A 19,293-nucleotide genomic window follows, 5' to 3' on the forward strand; every position below is an offset into this window, starting at 1 on the left:
GAACTGGTAATTCCCTTTCACTCAGTGCTCATTAGGCCACATCTGGCAGAGTAAGTCCAGTCTTGATTTCCCGAGCGTATGAAAGCTTTTGATAAACCCTAATGAATCCATCAGAAGAACAGAAAGATGGCTGGGGGTTGAAGCATGAAATTTAAGAGCAGAGGCTTGGGCAATGGGGTTTGTCCAGCCCACAGAAGAGAATGGCAACTTTCCAGTTGCTAAGTGGAGGTTACTGAGAAGATAAGGTTGGGCTCTCTGCCAAAGAATGAGAGATGAAGGTCATAAATAATCAGGGAGGCTTGGGCTAGATAAAGGGAAAAAAAAGTACTATGTGGACAACTAGGTAGCAAAATGGTTCATCTAGTGGGGTTTTGCAGTCTCTGAATGGAGGATTTTAAGACTGAACTGTACAAAGACATAAGCAACCTGGTCTGGGATTTGATGACTTTCCAAAGTCCCTTCTACCCACATTTATTTTACGATAACTCTTAGGATGGATCTTCTCCCTTTTCTCTGTAGAGTTTCTTCCATTTAACACAGTTTGCAGTTTGTACACTTAAGGACACTGCATATAGTGCTCTTCACCCCACAGACCAGGAAGATTATATAAAAGGTTGGCCCTCAATTTTAGCCAGCTAAGATGTAAGACAATTTGAGCAAAAACATCGAGAGACAGGATGCGACAACATTTTTTATTGTTTTTAATATGAGTGAATTGATTAAAAGATCTGAAATGTTGTAAAGCAATATACATACTGAATAAATAACCTGCACAGAAGAGTCATGTCTACATTGTAACACTGGCTAGTACTCAGAATACTTAAAATAAATCCAGTGACATTGGATAAAAGTCCATAAAAATGCTATCCTGTCTTCCCTTGTATGAAATTGTTCAAGTATAAAAAAATCCAATACAGTGTAAAATATTAAATTCCATTTCGGTCAATAATAAAAATTGCAAGTATTGTAGTTTCACAGGACAATGTAAAGCAGCATTTCCTAGCAAAGGGAAAAATAGTCAGTCTACATACAGATGAGTGAGAAAACTGCACTAATGTACTTGAGAGGTCTACATGAAGAACTATTAGAGGGAAAAAGAATGAACTAGCAATATTTAATGTAAAAACCTAAAAAAAAAAAAAAAAAAAAGTGTTAATTTAAGAGTACCCTCATACAGTGCACATACTGAATTTAAATAAATCCAAGTCAACATCCTTAGTTAATTAGGTTAATATTTAATATGCTACATCTAAGTCTACTAAATAATTTATGCCATGAGATGAATACATAATTTTACAGTGTCACATCTAAAGTTGCTTTCTTTAGAGCACAGCATAGTAAAACTTTCAAAATAAATATTTCTTTTTAAATAGCATAACAATTAAGGCACAGTATAAATCACATACCATTAACCCTTCAAGAACTGCAGTCTTGGTAACAAAAGTTGCCTTGTGTAATGTACGTTCACTAATAAATATTTTAAATATAGTCCTGAAATAGATATTAAAATCGTACAAATGGTTTCAGAAAAGAAAATTCCCTTAAAACAGTTCTTAAAAGTTTTAATTCATTAAGCTTCTTCCTGCCTTTATTCACAAGTTACGAATAGATGCAATAAATAGAAAGAGAAGGCTGTTGTAGTAAAGGGCTGATCCTATTTTAGAATCAGAATAGCTGACACCAGCAGTTAAAGTTTCCCAAAAGTGAAACAGGATGGGGCGAGGGATTAGGATGTGACAAGCTCATCACATGAGCATGAGTGATGTGTTCTGTCCAGAACTGTCTGTGTTATTGATTGTCTCTACAGCTGTTGCACCCCTTACTTCCACATCACTTGCTCCATAGTTCCACTCATCCAGAGGACAGATAAGAAAATAACTTTGGTGCCTGTCCGCCATCTTACTAGCAGGCCATCTTCCTTGGGTTGTTCGATGCCCGTTAGTGAAACAGTGGGAAGATGCTATCTCACGAAGACAGCTTCTGAAAGCTACAAAGGACAATCAGTGCTTTAAGCTTGTTTCCTCTTAAAATGGATAAAGGTTACATATTGCTGACTCAGTTTTTTTCCCCTGGTTCGAACTTTTTGAATACCACATTCTCACTTATAAAAGGCAGTTTAGCTTCCCTGATACTGTAAAAAATATACCTTTGCTTTTTTGGTTCTTGTTTCTTTTAAAATGTGAAGTCCCATTGCTACTCCTGCCACTCTTTCATGACAGTACAGTATATTTTTCTCATTTTCTTCTGGATCGATACTTGAAACTAGCCATGCCGCACTACCCCTCCCCTCTAACAACAAGGTTTGGATGCATACTGTATGAAGACAGTGGAATAAAAACTCTTTAGTTTCGCAATAGCATCGCTTTCCTTAAAGCTCCTTAGTTAACATCAATTGTCTCTGATTAACTACTTATACTGGAAGGCCAAAAAGAGGAAGAGAAAGAACGAGCTTCCCTTGGGAGTCCATCTGCTATTGCATACGATCTGTCTGCAGCTGTTGGGGTTGGTACTGGCCAAAAGCCGCAGCTGCCGCAGCCGCCGTCCCCGGTGCTGCTGCGGTGATGGGCTGCTGCACCGCATAGCCATAGCCCCCTGCCGCCACGTAGCCAGCAGCGGCGGCCGGAGAGGCGGCGTACGGGTATTGCTCATAGGCGGCCGCAGCGGCCGAGTACTGGGCGTAGGCAGCTCCGGTGTAATCGATGTAGGGCGTAGTAGAAGCAGCGGCTGCTGCAGGTTGAACGTGAGGAATTACCACTCCGGGCTGCACAAAAGCCTGTGGATAGACATAGTGAGCTGGGATCCTGTTGAAAGATGGGAGAGGGAGTCAGAGGTGGTAGGCGAGTGAGCGCCAAAGAGTCATATCCATACTCCGAAGTCAGACAAACTCAATTTAGTTGTTGTTATGTGCATAGGGTTGCCACAATAACTAGGTGGAACAGACCGGTGATCTGTTTGTCGGCCTGAAAATGTGCGTTGCTCTGAAGCACAGCCTTATAGCCAAGTTAAACAGGAGTGTTTAATGTCTCTCAAGGATGTTACGTGGGATGTTATTAAACCCTTTAGAAGGACTGGGATTACTGATGTCAGTTTAAGGCAACTCTGAAGGAGCAAGCTTGATTGCAGCATTTGTTTTTCAAAACACCTCAAGTGGTTTTCATGATCCTGCTTCTCACCGAACTGCTTGACTCTTAGTGAAATTATTTCCTGTGAGTACTGTTATTATTAGTAACACAGCGGTTTGACAGCCTCGCTGCCATGAGTTTGACAATAGCCAATAAGGCAACAACATGGCTTAACGCTAACTTTAGGTAAAGTGTTCTGGAGGGAGCAGGAAAGAAAAGTGTATTGTGGCAACCCTACTTAAGTTGCTATGCAGACTCAGCACACATTAATTTCTCTGCAACCTCAGTCACCCTTATTAAAAATAAGAAAAAAAAACAAAAAACAAAAAAAAAAAACCAACAACACAGGCGACAAAGGAGTTTAAATAAAGATCACAAGTGTGGTAAACACAGCAAGAATCACACTTTCCAAACGAACTATAGTGCAGCTCACTCCGTCACAAGAGGCCATTGAGGGAAGCTACATAGATGCTATTAAAATCCATAACAGTGACTCCTAAGTACATGTGCATCACACTTTTAAAAAGTTCATAAGGACACAAGGGTCAAACCTGTTTGATTATCAGGCCACTGCTGTCCTGTTTTGTGCCAGCTTGTTTATTTCTATGCAAGACATACAGCATAGAGTTTTTTTGGAAGGTGGGAATAGGATTGAGTCTAAATAGATCTGGTGCTTAACAAAAGCAAAAACTGTATATAAATAAATAAAATAAAGCAAAAATAAAAAATAAATTAAAAAAAGCAAACAGATTTATGGCTTAAGCAGTAACCATTCTGAACAAATCAGTACACACACTTTCCCGTCTTCTCCACAAAAGAAGCGTATACACAAATTCATCTTAAAGTTATGTTTGCTCACACAATGCAGTTTTTTTAAAGGATGCATCTGATATAATTTTCACTTAAAATCCATAACTCTGTCTTGCGTCTGGATTTCCACTGAGAAGTCCTTCACGTTTGGAACTCATTTCCAGACAGAGAATCTTTATAAATGCATGTAAAACTGCTCGTGCAAATTTACTACTATTTAATAATGCAATTTACTTTTACAGACAACTCTGAAGACTGCACCAGCCTTTTAGTGCACTGTAGCATAGATGCAACCTGCAGTAGTACAATCTGCCCTCCAACTGCAAGTTCTAATGGAAAGCTTTTTTGGTTCTTTAATTTTTAAAATGACATCAAGATTTACTTAAATGATCAACAAGGAAGCATTTCAGTCAGAAGGGACACTGTCACCTAGATTCATAGCAAAGAAACAGTATGACATACATGAAAACCAGACTTTGGAACAGCCTGGTTTTCTTCTTTAAGAAAAAGAAGAGCCCAGTGGCGTGAAACAGGAGCACCACAATCATAAAAAAACCAACGTGTCAATGGAATTCACTTGCTACTGGATGAAGGGAGGAATGGGAAAAAAAAAAAAAAAAAAAAAAAAAAGAATGACAAATAGGGGTGGGAAGGGAAAGAAAACATAAGATTTAACAATAAGTTGCGTTTTTAAAACTCACCTAATTTATGACGTGACTAGCCAGAACTGCATTTGAAGCATATTTAAGCTGGCTCTGTGCATTTAAATACACATCATTACCTGAGCTCCCCATACAAGATGGATGAGCGAGAACATGCATTTTGTATTGGTCACCAGCCAAGAACAATCTCAATAAATATAACATCATGGGGTTTTTTTAAGTATTAAGTAAAGAGGAGTAAAAGCAGCTTTAAAGTCACTGAGAGCCTCTTCTGCATCATGCAAGAGTCCATTCAACATCACAGTAATTTTCACATACGGCATTTATGAAATAGAATAATTCTAACAGAAATGGCACAGCAAAAAGTCTTATCTAATTGCTTGTGTTGTCTTAAACTGATGTTACTAGAATTTTCTTAGGACATTAGGACACTCGATCAGATCCTTGAACAAGACAGAAAGATACATGTGCTCCCACTTAAACTCTTGTGACTTGTTTTATTAAGCCAAGAAACTAACAGGTGGTAAAGTTATGAAACATTACCCATTTGCCACATCTTACCCTACAACAAACATAAACCCTGGGCAGGCTCCTCACCACCATGCCATTTCACACATGGTGATTGACAGCGTAAGCTGCGCTGGAGCTATTTTTGATCATCTGTCATGCTACAACTGTTTTGAGTCGAGTGAAACGGCTTTATATGGCCAAAGTAAATTTCTACCTACTGCAGAGGCCAGCACGTGTATACCCCGGCCATTCAGAACCTAACTGCTTTTAGTGCTCTGCCGGGTCAGAAGTTGAAAAAGCAGTGCCTAATAGTGCTGGATATCCTTAGTGTCAGTAACTTTGAGTAAAAAGCTGCTGCTTTGTTCTTGAAAGTAAGAGTGTGGGAACTGCACATGGTTTGAGCTTTCTTTCCTGACTTTAGTTTTTATTTTGGAACACATATTCATTGTATTAAGCTCTTGCACTAAAGGAAAAGGAAAGCCACATTTAACTTCACCAGCAACTCTAGCTTTGGGATATTCAAAATGAAATGACATCCACACCTGCTGTGAGCCTTACAACTTCCCCTGTTGTTATAACAGAAGATGTGTTTTTAACTAAGACCTCCTAAAATAATCCTATAAGCAATAATAAAGTGACAGCTAATTGTTTAAAAGGAAAGGACAGTTTAGACTAATGCAGAGAGCTGTGTCATGCAGAAATTCAGCCTTAGTAACACATAATTGAAATCTCTACACTACACAATTGAGAAGGTGGTTAATTTAACTTTGAATGACATGTTTTGCTTCAGAACAGGGTCAGGTTTTGTGAGCATAACTACCAAGTAGAATTTAGTCAATGAACAGCTTTCCTGATAATAAAAATAGGTCACAGAAGCATCAAGGCTTACCCTTAAGGTGCTCCCTTTTGAATTTTGAACTTGCCTGATAACAGCAAGAGGACATTTAGCATTATGTGGATTCACTTCTGACTGCTCTGGCTTCGTTCCCTAGGTTCCCTAGGTTAGGAGTAGTCTAATGCTACACAGGTCTCCTGATCACAAACTAAGAGAGGGCTTCTCCTCTCTTAAGGAAGGCAGAAGTGCCTAACAATAGATGGAACTACAGAAGACAGTAACAAGCAGGCAGTATCAGCTTATCAACTTGGGATTTAACTCTGGTCTTACTAAAAAGAGTGGGAATAGGAATGTCCTCATTGTGATTGAGGTACTACAAGTTCTAGGAAACAATAAAGGGATAAACTTTGAGTAATGTATTATCCTACACCAGTCCCTCTGCATAACCCCATAATTTTCTACCAATATTGAAACAAAAATTGTGTAAGCAAAGTGAGAAAACCCATTTTAGGAGGCAAAGTTATTTTTCCCTCTCCTTAAATTCCTATTGAATTCAGAGGCAGTATTTCAATAAACAACTCTGAAAACAGAGCTGTAGATAACCAGTCCTGGTGACCAAACAGCTTCTTTCATGCATTGAAGCTAACCTAGTTGCTAGCTCCCTCCACTTCAATAAATGTTGTATTTAATTTAGAATACTGTATTTCTGCATCTTTTCAGTGAAGTAATTTGACATACTCCAATTACTTTCAGACTCTTGCTTGTTAGGTGGGCAACCATGACAAAACACTGCTGACCATTCCAGAGTATAGCAGCACATTACTAATCTGTGCCCTGATTGATAGGGAAACAGCAAAATGAAATAAAACTTGCAGTTTCTGTGTAAGGATTAGCAGAGGGTGGGTAGTGAATCATCACTACAATCCATTTAACAGAGAATATTAGTAAAATATAGTTTTTTTAAAGTGCAACTGCATGGGGGGGAAGAGAGGTTTTAAAGTGACCAAATATTCCAGTGCAATCCATGCAGCATCATCTGAGTGAGCTCTTAATAAATGTAGATTCAAGTAAGCACTGAAACAGCCCAGCAGAACTGTCAAGGAAATGACAAGGAAACAGGGAATGAAGGTTTTCATTTACCCTAATGAATGCTGTCCTTCCTAATCTGAACTACATCCCTTAGAAAATACACAGATTGTTGGAAATTTTCAGGGGGAAACAGATTTAGTAATCTCCTTTGTCTGTATATAGCAAAAGAAAGGCAAAAAGCAAGGATTAAAAATGACTAATTTGATATATTCATGGCCCTGGTACCAACATTCCTCTCCTCAGATTTATATACTTTGCATTAGAAATAAAACCTTATTCAGCCCGCTGGAAGAATTCCCCTGACCTAAGCAAGACTTAAATGATCTATTGTTGGCTCGGGATAGGGAAAGCAAGAAGGAGCCCTACACTTGCATAGTCCTTTAAGCAACAGATTGCACAGGTTCTCCTTTTCTGTTATGCTCAGCAAATACTCTCTCCATGGCCGGTCCCTGGGCAGTTCACTGGTTCCTCTTTGCAGCAGGGCTGTAACAGCTCTGCAGACCACGCATTCTACCTCCTGCCCTCCTCAGTGCTGGCGTCACGCACTGAGCACTGCACACACACCGCTGTCTCCTCACACCTCCAAGAAGTCAAACAAACTACAGCAGAGGAAGAAGGAAAAAAAGACAGAGTTTTCCACAACCTCTCCAAATGTGTCAGGAGAGCAAACACTCTCCTATAAAAGTGCATAAAGCTTCTAGGTAAACTTAGTTCTGAGGACGGGAACAGTTACCTACAGGTTTGATGAAGCAAACTGTAGCAGCTGGGTACACTAGACTGAAGCTATTCCAGTCAAAGGAACAAAATACAGTCGTGATACATGTTCCCTACTTTATTGTTAGCTTTTTCATTAATTAGCAAAATGCATTATTTTGCAATGAGTTTCTCAGCCAGTGTGTGTTAGTGAAGTGACGCTGTATCGGAAGTTTCAAGTAGATCTCACCTCCTAATTATATGCCTATAGGAAGCAAGAGTTAGGGATACTTTAGGAACAGTATTGTCGAGTAAAGGAGAAATGTGCTACGTATTAAAGTCAGACTGAAGGAAAAAATCTCCAATTAGAAAGCCCAACAGGACGCACATTGTTAATAAGGAGCTCCACACCCCTGCCAAGAACAACCCCCCCCCTCAAAATTACAAACATGCAAGCAATATGTTGATTCACTTAAAAAAGATCAAGAAGTCACACCATTTAGCACTCACTACAAAATAAGGTTAAAAAAGTCACAAGCTACAGCTTGAAAGCAAGGAAACAAAAAAGGCCCTTTGCTCCCCATGGCAAAGTCACTCCTCAACAACAAAAACAAAATGAAAAAGAACCCCCCCCCCCAAAAAAAACACCAAACTTTCACTACAGCTCTTTCAAGTAAATAAAAGCACACAGTTTAGCTATCAACACCACTTCATTACTGTAATAAATAAATGAAAAAAAAAAAAAGCACACGGAGGTCTATTGACTATATGAAAAAAAACATACATGCATCGTTAATCACCATTTTAGCTTGTTTGTGTTTGAGTCTACTGGTTACAGAGTTTAATTCCAAACAGAACTATTCCACCTCTTATCATCATATCCTTCTGATCAGTTATCTTAACTGTAAACGATCCCTGTCAGATTAGAAAGAGATAAATAACATTGAGTCAAGCTGAAAAAAGAGAAACTGGGCACAGCAATCTTGCATAAAGTCATACCTCCTTGTTTTATCATAGGGTCATACGGGACCGGGCTGCTTAGGTGGAGGGGACGCGTCCCACACAACTTGACTCGGCTACAGCATTCAGAACATTACCGACAAGGAGAGCACAGTTACAGGCATACGTTTGTAAGTCTGCGAACTGCAGTACTGCTGCTGTTTATAAGGATGCTACTGCCTGAGGCCTTCAAGGATCATACTTTTTCTTTCCCTTTTATTTATTTATTTAAAGATTTCTCCTCCCCTGTTTGAGGTCCCATTGAACAGACTTACCCAAAAGGCCTCTGTATGAGAGCTGGATGAAGCTGTTGAACACCAAAGGCAAAACCTACCAAGGAAAACACATCACATTCTCTGTATGATTGTTCCTTTGGCTATTTGCCACATGCACACACACAAACGCAGAGTAACAGTCTCTAGTGATGGTGTCTCTAAGACTGGAGAACCACAAACCGGAAAGCAAAATACATCAGTCCCTGCACACACGGACATCCATACAGAAATTAAAACAGTGAAGCTCACGCTTCCCTAGTGGTGTTTAGAAGAATGACTGGCTAAATAACAAGCACACAGTTTTCATTAACTTTTTATTTTGTGCTCCATTCTGGTCCTTAATGTCAATCTATGAAGGGTGATATGGCCCTTTTTAGCCATCCGTGTACCTGTGCTGCTTTTACAGATTTAAGCCTGAGCCCTCTCCATGTGAGGATTTAGCAGGGGCTCAAATCCTAAACTTTGTTTCTGCTCTCCAAATGCCCAAGCACAAAATCCCTTTCTGGTGTGGGCACTGAACTGCTCACAGTGCTCCCTGGCCTCAACACCTTCAGAGCATGGACATGCACACACGCTGTGCCTGCAGCTCTCTGAGTGCAAAGCAGCACTTTGGGAAGTGGCAAGGACATCAGACTGGCTCAGACGTGGCCTAGGGAAACACTATTTCATTTAAAAATCCTTCTCATAGCTCCCATCTGTTTTAGGACTTTCCTTTAAGATACTGTTTGTATTAATAAGGCTGCACACACTGGAAGCGATTCATTCCTAGGCCACTCTTTCCCTGCAATGATACTGCAAATGGTCAGTGCCACCACGTTCCCAGCAGTGGGAACGGCTGATGAAGAGTCTGAACTGTGCAAATCCTCCTGGGAAACTTGGGATATTTTATCGCAGATTGCTTTCGGTGTTTAAACAAATAGCCACAAAGTTACTACATTCTGCCTTAAGAGACAAATGTGCACCTGACCACCCAATGTGCCACAGGGAAGTGTGGCCCAGTATTACTTTCCAAAAGTTCAACTCCTTTCAGGAACCCGGGGTGCACACAGACAATCGGCACAGGACCGCATTCTCACCTGGCTGCATGATCCTCGGCTTGGCACCCAGGTACGCCAGGTTGACGTTGGCCTTCCTACCATCGATGATGGGGTTGGGGTCCTTACACGCTCTTTCGGCAGCGGCTCTGTCGGCCATGGTGACCTTCAGGGGCGAGGCTCTGCGTTAGATCTCTCCCTCGGGGTAGCTGGGAGAAGCCCCCCGCCCCGAGGCAGCCGCCCGGGGCTCCCCCCCGCCCGTCTCTGCTGCTCCGGGGCAGCCGGCAGCCGCCGAGGGCGCGACGGGTATAACTGAGATAACCCCCAGTGCGGCCGTATCAGGGAGCAACAGGCTGGGCGAGAAGCGACGGGATTCGCCCTCCATCTCCTTTTTCAGTAATCCTCCCCCCGCCTCTCTCCGAAGTGCCCAGCAGGGAGGGGGAAGGAAAAAAAAAAAAAAAAGAAAGAAAGAAAAGAAAAGAAAAAGAAAAAAAGAATAGGAAAAAAAAAAAAAAAAGAAAGAAAGGAAGATCCTCCAAACCCTCCCGCTCCCCACGCAGAGACCCCCGCAGAAGTTTCTCCCTACGGCGTCCGCAGCCGTCCCCGCACTTACAAAGCCGTATCCCCGGGATTTGCCCGTCTGCCGGTCGGTGATCACCACCGCCTCCTCGATGTCCCCGAAGACTTCGAAGTACTTGCGCAGGCTGGAGTCGGTGGTGTGGTAGGGCAAGCCCCCGACGAAGATCTTGGTGTAGGTGGTGTCCTTCTGCGTCGTGTGCATCTTCCGCGCGGCCCTGAGCTCTGCACCCACGCGTGGCCGCCGGGGCGTGCGGGTCCTGGGCGCCGAGACCCGCTCCCAGAGTCAGCCCTCGCTGTTCTCTTGCCTTTTTTTTCCTCCTCTCTGCCTCCCGTCTCCCCCCGCCACCCGGTCACGGCGCGACTCCCCGGTGCTTCTGCCCGCCCAGCTGCCTCCTGCTCCGAGTTGCTGAGCCCCGCAGCCCGCGGGGGAGCTCGAGGTAGGTGCCGGGGACGGGAGGGGCAGCGGCCGGGCAGTGGCCAGCCCGGCGGAGCGGCGGCGGGTGGAGGAGCGCTAAGCAGCGAGTGGCCTCCCCCCCCTAAAAGCCACCGGGTCGGGCACTCTCGGTTCCTCCTCCTCCTCCCGCAGGGGCGGGGACGGCGGCGGGGCGGCCCCTGCGCTCGGCCGCGGCCCGGCCGGGGCTGGCACACATCTGGCGGCAACAGCTGGATGCCGTCGGGACAGGAGCTGCCGCCGATGGGCCTGGCAGGGAGGCTGCGCGTGCCCCCAGGCTGCTTTGACCCGGGATTGGGTATATAAGCAGCGCCGGTGGGGTTGTGTGGTCACCGCTGCGAGCTGGCAGCCCCCAGATGCTTATATCCCAACCCAAATGCCGGTGGTGACCCCCAGCCGCATCACCTGCCTTACACCCCGAGCTGGAAAAGCAGGAGCCCGGCAGCATTTCCACTACTACTGTTATTGTGGGGCTGGTGGTTATTGTTCTGTACGAAAGGCCAATGCAATTGGTAAAGCTGCTTCCCTCCTCTTCTCTTGCTGCCTCGGCCCTGTGCTGCACTGAGAAGGATGCGGCAGAACAAAAGAAAGGACACGAGGGCTGTGGGAGCTGGGGGGGAGGGAGGCTCACAGGGAGACAGGAAGGATGGGAGGAAGGTTACAGATTGGAGAAACAGATGTGCACGTGTGTATGGACTTCTGAACCATACCCTTGTGGTCACAACGCCTTGATAAGTACTAGTCTCTCTTTCTCCTAGTGCTTTTGTCTGTTAGATTTTCCCTGTGAAGTTCTCAGTCCTTAACAAAAAGAAGCAATGCATTGGTTTCCAGAAATTACTTTCAAGAACTTTTCAGTCCCTCTTGTACCAAATGTTACCCATAATGACATCACTCATAGTCTTGGGCTCTGCTTGCCCCATATCTAATATTGGCCCTGTATGATTTTCTCCAGCAGTCATTGTACCAGTTCTAATGACCTAGAATGTGCAGTACCAAGTTGTGCTGTCGCTAAAACTATCCCCAAGATCTACACCATCCTTCAGATTCTGCAGATTAAACAATTTGTGTTATTATGTTAGGACTAACTGGGATTTAAGTTTAGCAAACCTAGCAGGATACTGAGAGATGAAAGACTGAGAGAGATAGGACTTTATAGCCTGGGGAAGAGGAGGCTCAGGGGGTATCTCATCAGTATCAGCATCTAAAGGGAGGATGCAATGAAGACAGGGCCAAGCTCTTTTCAGTAATATCCAGTGCCAGGACAAGAGGCAGCTGACAAACTGGAACCACAGGAGGTTCCCTCTGAACAGAACTTCTGTGTAATGGAGCACTGGCAGAGAATGCCCAGACTGGTTTTGGAGTCTCATCCTGGGAGATCTTCAAATGCTTCCTGGACATGGGTTTGTGTACCCTTCTCTGAGTGTTGGACCAGGTTGACCCTTTGTGACTTCAGCCATTTTGTGATTCAGTGATCCAGACGCAAAACTTGCTTTTCACTTTCTCTGATGCCAATGCATTAACCTTGGCCTGAATCCAGTTAGGCCATTAACTCTGCCCCAAGATATCTCCCAGCATACTTCTTATAGTGGTCTGGAACCCTCTGTCAAACATGACACAGCCAGTTCTGCTCCGATGGTTGATTGTCACCCTAGGCTCTGGCCTAGTGACCTGAACTTATGTCATAGTCCTACTCAGGGTGTCAATGCACCATAGAGAGCTACAGCACACACTGCTTAGGAGTACAGTTAACATCTCATCCCATTGAGGACCAAAAGGATGAGCTTTACCTAAAACCAACAATAACATTCCCTATTCTTTTCTGTGCCTACTACTCTTGCTTGTCTTGTAATGTCTGAAGGAATGGAGAATTAGCCTGCTTTTGTAGTCATCATATGAACTCTTGCATTAAGGCCAGAAAAGTAATGTTTGGCTATTCTAGAAGTAATTTCAGCTGTACTGAGGAATTTGCCTCTTTCATTCCAGACATCAGACTTATCTTTATTCTCTTGCCCACCCACTTTTGATTGCTATAGTGTGATCTCTTACAGCTAACTACATCATCCATCCTCCAAATATTGTCAGCCCTCTACAGCCACCTAATGCTAGTAAATCTTCAGTACAAAGCTTTCTTAAGGAAGCTTCAAACCTGTCGTCAGATCTGATCCAATAGAGGGGTTTTTGGAAACCAGTTTTCAGCTTAATTGGCCTCTGGGATCCAGTGACAAATAGTTTGTTTACTGTAATTGGGCAGTGACTTCATATTGTGAGTGCACATACCAGATTTGTGGACTTCCAGACTTCAGGCATAAGCAGAACACTCAAACTGTTTTGGTATGTTTAATCTTGGATCTCATTTCAGCAACTGAATCCTCTTCCTCTCCTGTTTGCCCAGGTTCCCTCTCCAAACCTGCAACTGCCTGCTGTACAGCTGAGAAATCTGTCCTTACTTATAGCTGTAGTCACTCAAGAAATTCTTTCCCACCCACAGTCTTAAGTGTGTTGCATCTGCAAAGGCAGCACTCCTCTTCCCAGTCTTCTAGCCTATAAAGCCTGCAGCAACAGATGGAGCTGATCAGTCTCACCAGTTCCAAGCTGTATCCACAGTCCAACATAAACCTGAGCCTGAGGGGAAGATTGGTGATTTTGGCTGACTGAGCCCAGAACAGCTGGTCTTCCAGGATCCAGAAACAAAACTTAACTTTCCACATCTACATCCCAGAAAAGGGCAAAATTCTTGCATTTAGACAAGATTCATCAGCTGGCCCATGTAGTAGCCTCAGTCCATCTCTCACAAATCAAACACAGCCACAGTGACATAATTAACTTGAGGTCCAGGAAGCATTTCTTAAGGAAAAACACAGCTTAATTGCCTCTGATGTCCCCAGTCTTCTTACTGCTTTTCAGCCCCTGTGGGTTCCTGCAATAAACAAGCCTTTTCCACTCCTTCTCTCGTAAGGTTCGTATGATTTCAAGCAATTATAGCCTTCAACAAGGAAAGGTAACTCTCACAGCAACATACTTAACTTGCAGTACAACACTACCATCACTTACAGACCCTACAAGAACCAAAAATATATCTGGACAAACAGCAAGGTTAATTCTTTGTTCTGTGTGTTGAGTTCAGTTCAGAGAATTTGAGAAGCTGAGGGCAGAATAACTTCATTTGTTGCTGGATCCATAAGATTAATATGATCACTAACAAGGTGTTGGAGCCATAGGATCCAGAGCTCAGTTCCAGTTAGGATGAACTGGAAAAGGCTTTCATGCCACCCTTTGGAAGAGCCATCGTGCTCAACTACTTCCAGGAATGATTCGGGTATGAGTAGTTTTGTCTGGGCAGAAGTGACAGACTTAACTGAAGTTTGGAGGTAAAGAGATTTGGGCAGGAGGTGCTAATAAACTAATCTGGATTGAGATCAAGAGTGGTGCTCACTGGTGTTTAAGATACTTCTGTGGCAGACAGCAAACTCTAGGTCTGGTCAGGATTAGGTTTTGGTGGCCCCTGCAGAAAGGAGAAATGGCAGATCTTTCACTCCTTTTGTCTTAGAAAGTAGCTATCACTTGTTCCATCCAGCCTATTCCACTCAGGAACAGCTGTCAACTGAATATATAGTTCCCACAGAATTTGGAAATAAACTCAGTGTTCCAATACCTGTTCTTAATCCACACACTAGCCTTGATTCAGGAGAGTAATCACAACCATCCAATCCCAAACTGTCACCCATTACATTTTCTTGTGTACTAAACCTCATTCTACTCAAAGGCTCCTGCAGGATTCACATTTAATACCAGCAGTCCTTGCCCTTCTTTTCCTAACCTTGAACTGAAACTACCAATGACACCACATCCTTTGCCAAACCCAGTATTCCTAGAACCATGATTATGTCATCTCATTTCTCTCACACTCTAATACCAATCTTCCAGCTCTCCACAGTTTAATTTAAGAGGCAGATACTCTGAGTATCGTTTGCAATCTAATACCATCCCTTTTCTTCTTTGATATTCCCTCGAAGACTAAGATGGTCACACAGCACTCCATGCTTCCCAAAGGGAAGTGACCTCAACCATCTGGAAATAAATTCAAGACCATCTGAATGCTTCCGTGTTCAGGAAAATGGTGTATGCTTCTCCTAAACTGTACCTTTACCCCAAATTTAAAGCTAGCCTGAATCCAAGGGGTCTGACCCCAAACACCCCAGAAGGGTCAATCCTTCAAATTATATCCATCTCATATATGTTCTGGCCTGAGCAGAGTTTGCATCTTGTTGCTATGGGTCAGGGTTCTGCACAGTGAAGCCTGAAGATTGAAATGTCATGGAACCTATAGGTATCACAGGAAACTGATGAAGCTGGATGAATTCTGAGATGAGTATCAGGAATGGTGTGGTGAGCAGGACTAGGGAAGTATTCTGCCCCTGTACTCGGCATTGGTGAGACCTCACCTTGAGTACCGTGTTCAGTTTGGGGCGCCTCAGTACAGAAAGGACATTGAGGTGCTGGAGCAGGTCCAGAGAAGGGCAACAAGGCTTGTGAAGGGCTTGGAGAATCAACCCTATGAGGAGAGGCTGAGTGAACTGGGGCTGTTTAGTGTGGGGAAAAGGAGGCTGAGGGGAGACCTTATTGCTCTCTTCCAGTATCTGAAAGGTGCTTACAGTAAGTTTAGGTTGGACATCAGGAAACACTTCTTTACAGAAAGGGTTGCTGAGCACTGGAATAGGCTCCCCAGGGAGGTGGTTGAGTCACCATCCCTGGATGTGTTTAAAAACCATTTGGATGCGGTGCTCAGGGACATGGTTTAGCAGAGGGTTGTTAGAGTTAGGGTTGTATGGTTAGGTTGTGGTTGGACTTGATGATCTTTAAGGCTTTTTCCAACCTGAGCAATTCTATGATTCTATGAGAATGACTCTAGGGCTAGCTGTTGATTAATTGGTGTTTACCTGACTACACTGGATGTATGACTAAGTTTGTAGTCAAACTAGTGGGTCTGAAAATTTAAAATAAAGGACTGTACTGCACCTGATTTGCTGCAGTGAGGCCTGTGGGCAACTATACCGTAGTTATTATCTCAATTGCTCATAATAATTTCTATTTTATATTTGTGGATGGGTCACTGGGATGACTCACTGCTAGGGATCAGGTTGTAGCTTTGAAATGCAAATGTGGAAGAAAGACTATTCCTATATCCTCCAAATTTTTGCAGTAGTGATGCTGCTGGTGAAAGTGTGTTTTTTCAGGCAAGTAGTGAGAATGTGGAAAGAGAGATCTTTGTAGAGTATTCCTGGGAGAGATGAGAAACTGGGATCTGTGGGTCACAGATTTGAAAACTGAATCTGGTTCAATCATATTTCAGAAAGCATCACTGTTATAAAACCCATGAGCAGCACCTGTCTATTAGGCGGCTATTCTGGAATTTTCAGGATCTCAGTTACGAGTGTAAGTAAAATGTAGGCACTTTGGTCCTGCTTCACTCTTTGGTATTGCTGTGAATCTCTGCCAGGCATGTAGATATTGTTTCTGAATGCTATTGTGGCTGAAAAATGCCTTCCTCATCATTGTAATTGTTATTGTAAGTGTATCTGAAGCTATACATTAAAAAGCAGTCTAGAGTTTCTTTTGGAACCTTGTAATGTGACTTCATTGGAGGAAACTGCAAAAGCTATCAGTTACAATTAATTGTTTTTACTCAGATATTTTGTGTTCTTGCAGTCAAGGTAAGATACAGTAGACAACTTGCCAGCTTACCAAATGTTGCCACTCACTGGTATCAACCTAGCTGTATCATCAGGCTTTTTATTTATTTATGAACACCATATGTCTGTCATGTCAAAAAGCGGTGGATGTCATGTGTTCATTCATTAGGTTTCTGAAAATAACAAAGACCCCTGATTATATTGCACACCATTCATTCTTGCTGGTGCTTTTTTCAGTAAATAGGAAAGGTCTTCAGAACGTTCAGTACATCGTCAAGTAAACACACTTGGAATTTCTCTGTATATTTTTATATACATATATACACACAAACATTGATTTGCTACTGTTATTATTAGAATACTTAGTGCCTAAAGCTCCATGGGTTTTGAGTAGGGCTGAAAAGTGAAGTAATTATTTCTCTGTCTGATCAGTTTGGTCAGTGAGACATTTCTGCTGAAGTTCTATAATGCCATAGCTCTGTGAAAGCATTCAGATAATAACATCAGACATGGCTTTGTCTTCTAATCCACCAACCACATCCTGTTACAGAGAGGAGCAGAGTGTCTCTGTTCTGTGGCTCAGGCAACAAGTTTGACTGCATCTGGAAAGCATACTGTACAGTAGTAGGCAGTGCACTCTCATGTTCTTGAGAAACTCAGAAATCTCAGCATCCTCATCACCTTCTCATTCTTACCAATCTACAGTCCTTATCAATGATTAGGTCTTGAATTGTCAATTTAAGTTAGAAAAATCTTAATTGGTAAAGCTCCTACTATGTCTCTCTCCTGGCAGTACGCCTGTAAGAACAGATTTCACCATAGGATTTTTTCCCCCTGAAACCTATTACTCTCACTGCTTTCCAAAGTATCTTTCTCTATACTATCTGAGCACTAATCAGCATGATCTTTGACTGCTGTAACCTCACTATTCCCAACTGTATCACTAAATGTAGTAGGGTGCACAGGGTAGTTTCAATCTGATGTGAATGTTCTTCCCTTTCAAGGGCAGTGGAAGAGCTGACACAAAATTTCAGCGATTCAGCAAACAAAATTCAAAGCTTGTGAAACTGTATGAAAGACATATTGCCTGTATATAAGAAAGTAATAGGTATGTCAGACGAAGCAGGGGTGAATGATAACAGTACGCAGAATGTTGGATGCATCCATAAAGGGTTCTGCAAGCACATTCTGGTGGTAGTGGAACACATGGCAAGGTTTATGAATACCAAAGCATGAATGCTTCCCAGTGCTAGAGCAAGATCTGAAGTTGTCCTATGATGGTCATATGCCATATGGATGGAGGGAAGCTCTCATACTTGCCATATGAACAGATAAAGTCAGGAGAGCAATAATTAATTTCAACAGGGGAAAGAATAAATGTAAATTTGCATACTCTCTGAAGCTTAGAAGTGTTAAACACCAGATTCATGTGTCCTGGCCACAAGCAACTATGAGACAGGTATTTAACAAATCTGCAAAACTCTATTGAAGGTAATTTGCTTGGTGTAACAGCTGGGTGACTCTATGAGAAACACAAACCTCTCTATCCAACTCCTGCACATCTTTAACATGTCTTATACCCCCTCCCCCCATCTTGTTATTTAGTGGAAGAACAAGTGGTCAGAGATGCCATATACATGTACCCTGAACTGATAGACCCATAACTCATTGCTAGCTTGCATTTCATACAAAAAACAAGAAGTCCTAGTAAAAGAATATCGCCATGAAAAAACTCTCTGCCAATCCAAATTGGTGGATCTCTGCTAAGGGCAGTGAAACAAAACCCAGTTATATCAGGTTGAATCTAGACTTCAGTCAAGATAAGCAGGAAAAAAGAAACACAAATACTGGGATTCTGCTGAAAGACAAGAGCCACTAAGCCCTAGTTAGTTACTATTACAAGGGATTAAACTGACAGTTGACATAGAAAGCTTTATAGAACAGTGTACCAGTGAACATATATTGGTAGGATAATAGAAAGGAAAAAGGAAAGGTGATAGGTGGAGAAAGGAAAAAAGAAAAGTGGGTAGGTGGAAAGAAATACAGAGAAAAGGTCATTCAAATACACGTTAGTGCCTCCAGTTCTTAGCTGTGCTGGAGGAATGCTTCTGGGGGAAGTTCTTAGTGAGTAACTAATTATCTGTCATGTGAACATCTTAGTACTGCAGCTCTGGATCTAGGAATCAACTTCTGTGTGGTTCGTGCACTCTCAGCCCTCCAGAGAAATGACTTGCACATTCCTGTCAGAGAGCTGAAAGGCTCTAATTTATGGCCTGGAGATACCACATCCTCATTTGCTAAGTTCAGCCCAACACTTCTTTTTTAAAAGGACGTAGTTCCTCTTGCACTGCTTGTCCTGAGGAATCCAAGTTTTCAGGCAACTTAGCTTTCATCTGACCACCGAGGCAATCAGAGCAGGGGTCCAAAAGGTGCCTTTACATGGAGGAAGAAGGAAGGGAGCAAATTCTGCTCTGTTTTCCTCAGCTGAATATAAGAACCCATTATATTCTTATTCAGACATTCAGACCAGACATTTACAAGTGC

The 19,293-nt window shown here is 42.8% G+C and overlaps 1 protein-coding gene across 6 annotated transcripts; it reads right to left on the bottom strand.

Moving 5' to 3' along the window:
- Positions 1-678: 678 nt before the first annotated feature.
- Positions 679-11,186, bottom strand: RBM24 (RNA binding motif protein 24). Of its 6 annotated transcripts, none has more exons than XR_001553292.2 (6): positions 10,643-11,186; positions 10,072-10,195; positions 8,996-9,050; positions 8,721-8,797; positions 8,506-8,636; positions 2,693-2,801 (listed from the first exon to the last, which is right to left on the bottom strand). XR_001553292.2 is itself a non-coding variant. In XM_015854727.2 (5 exons), the coding sequence occupies exons 1-5, from the start codon at positions 10,808-10,810 to the stop codon at positions 2,749-2,751; spliced, it is 477 nt and encodes a 158-aa protein (XP_015710213.1). In that variant the 5' UTR covers positions 10,811-11,186; the 3' UTR covers positions 679-2,748. The 6 variants fall into 6 exon arrangements, 3 of the variants coding, with proteins under 3 accessions (XP_015710213.1, XP_015710212.1, XP_015710211.1); XR_001553293.2 differs by having other exon boundaries at positions 2,696-2,801; positions 8,522-8,636; XR_001553294.2 differs by lacking the exon at positions 2,693-2,801 and adding an exon at positions 3,819-7,986 and having other exon boundaries at positions 8,522-8,636.
- Between the last annotated feature and the right edge of the window lie 8,107 nt (positions 11,187-19,293).

The sequence above is a fragment of the Coturnix japonica genome, chromosome 2 (genome assembly GCF_001577835.2).
Source record: "Coturnix japonica isolate 7356 chromosome 2, Coturnix japonica 2.1, whole genome shotgun sequence".
NCBI lineage: Eukaryota > Metazoa > Chordata > Aves > Galliformes > Phasianidae > Coturnix > Coturnix japonica.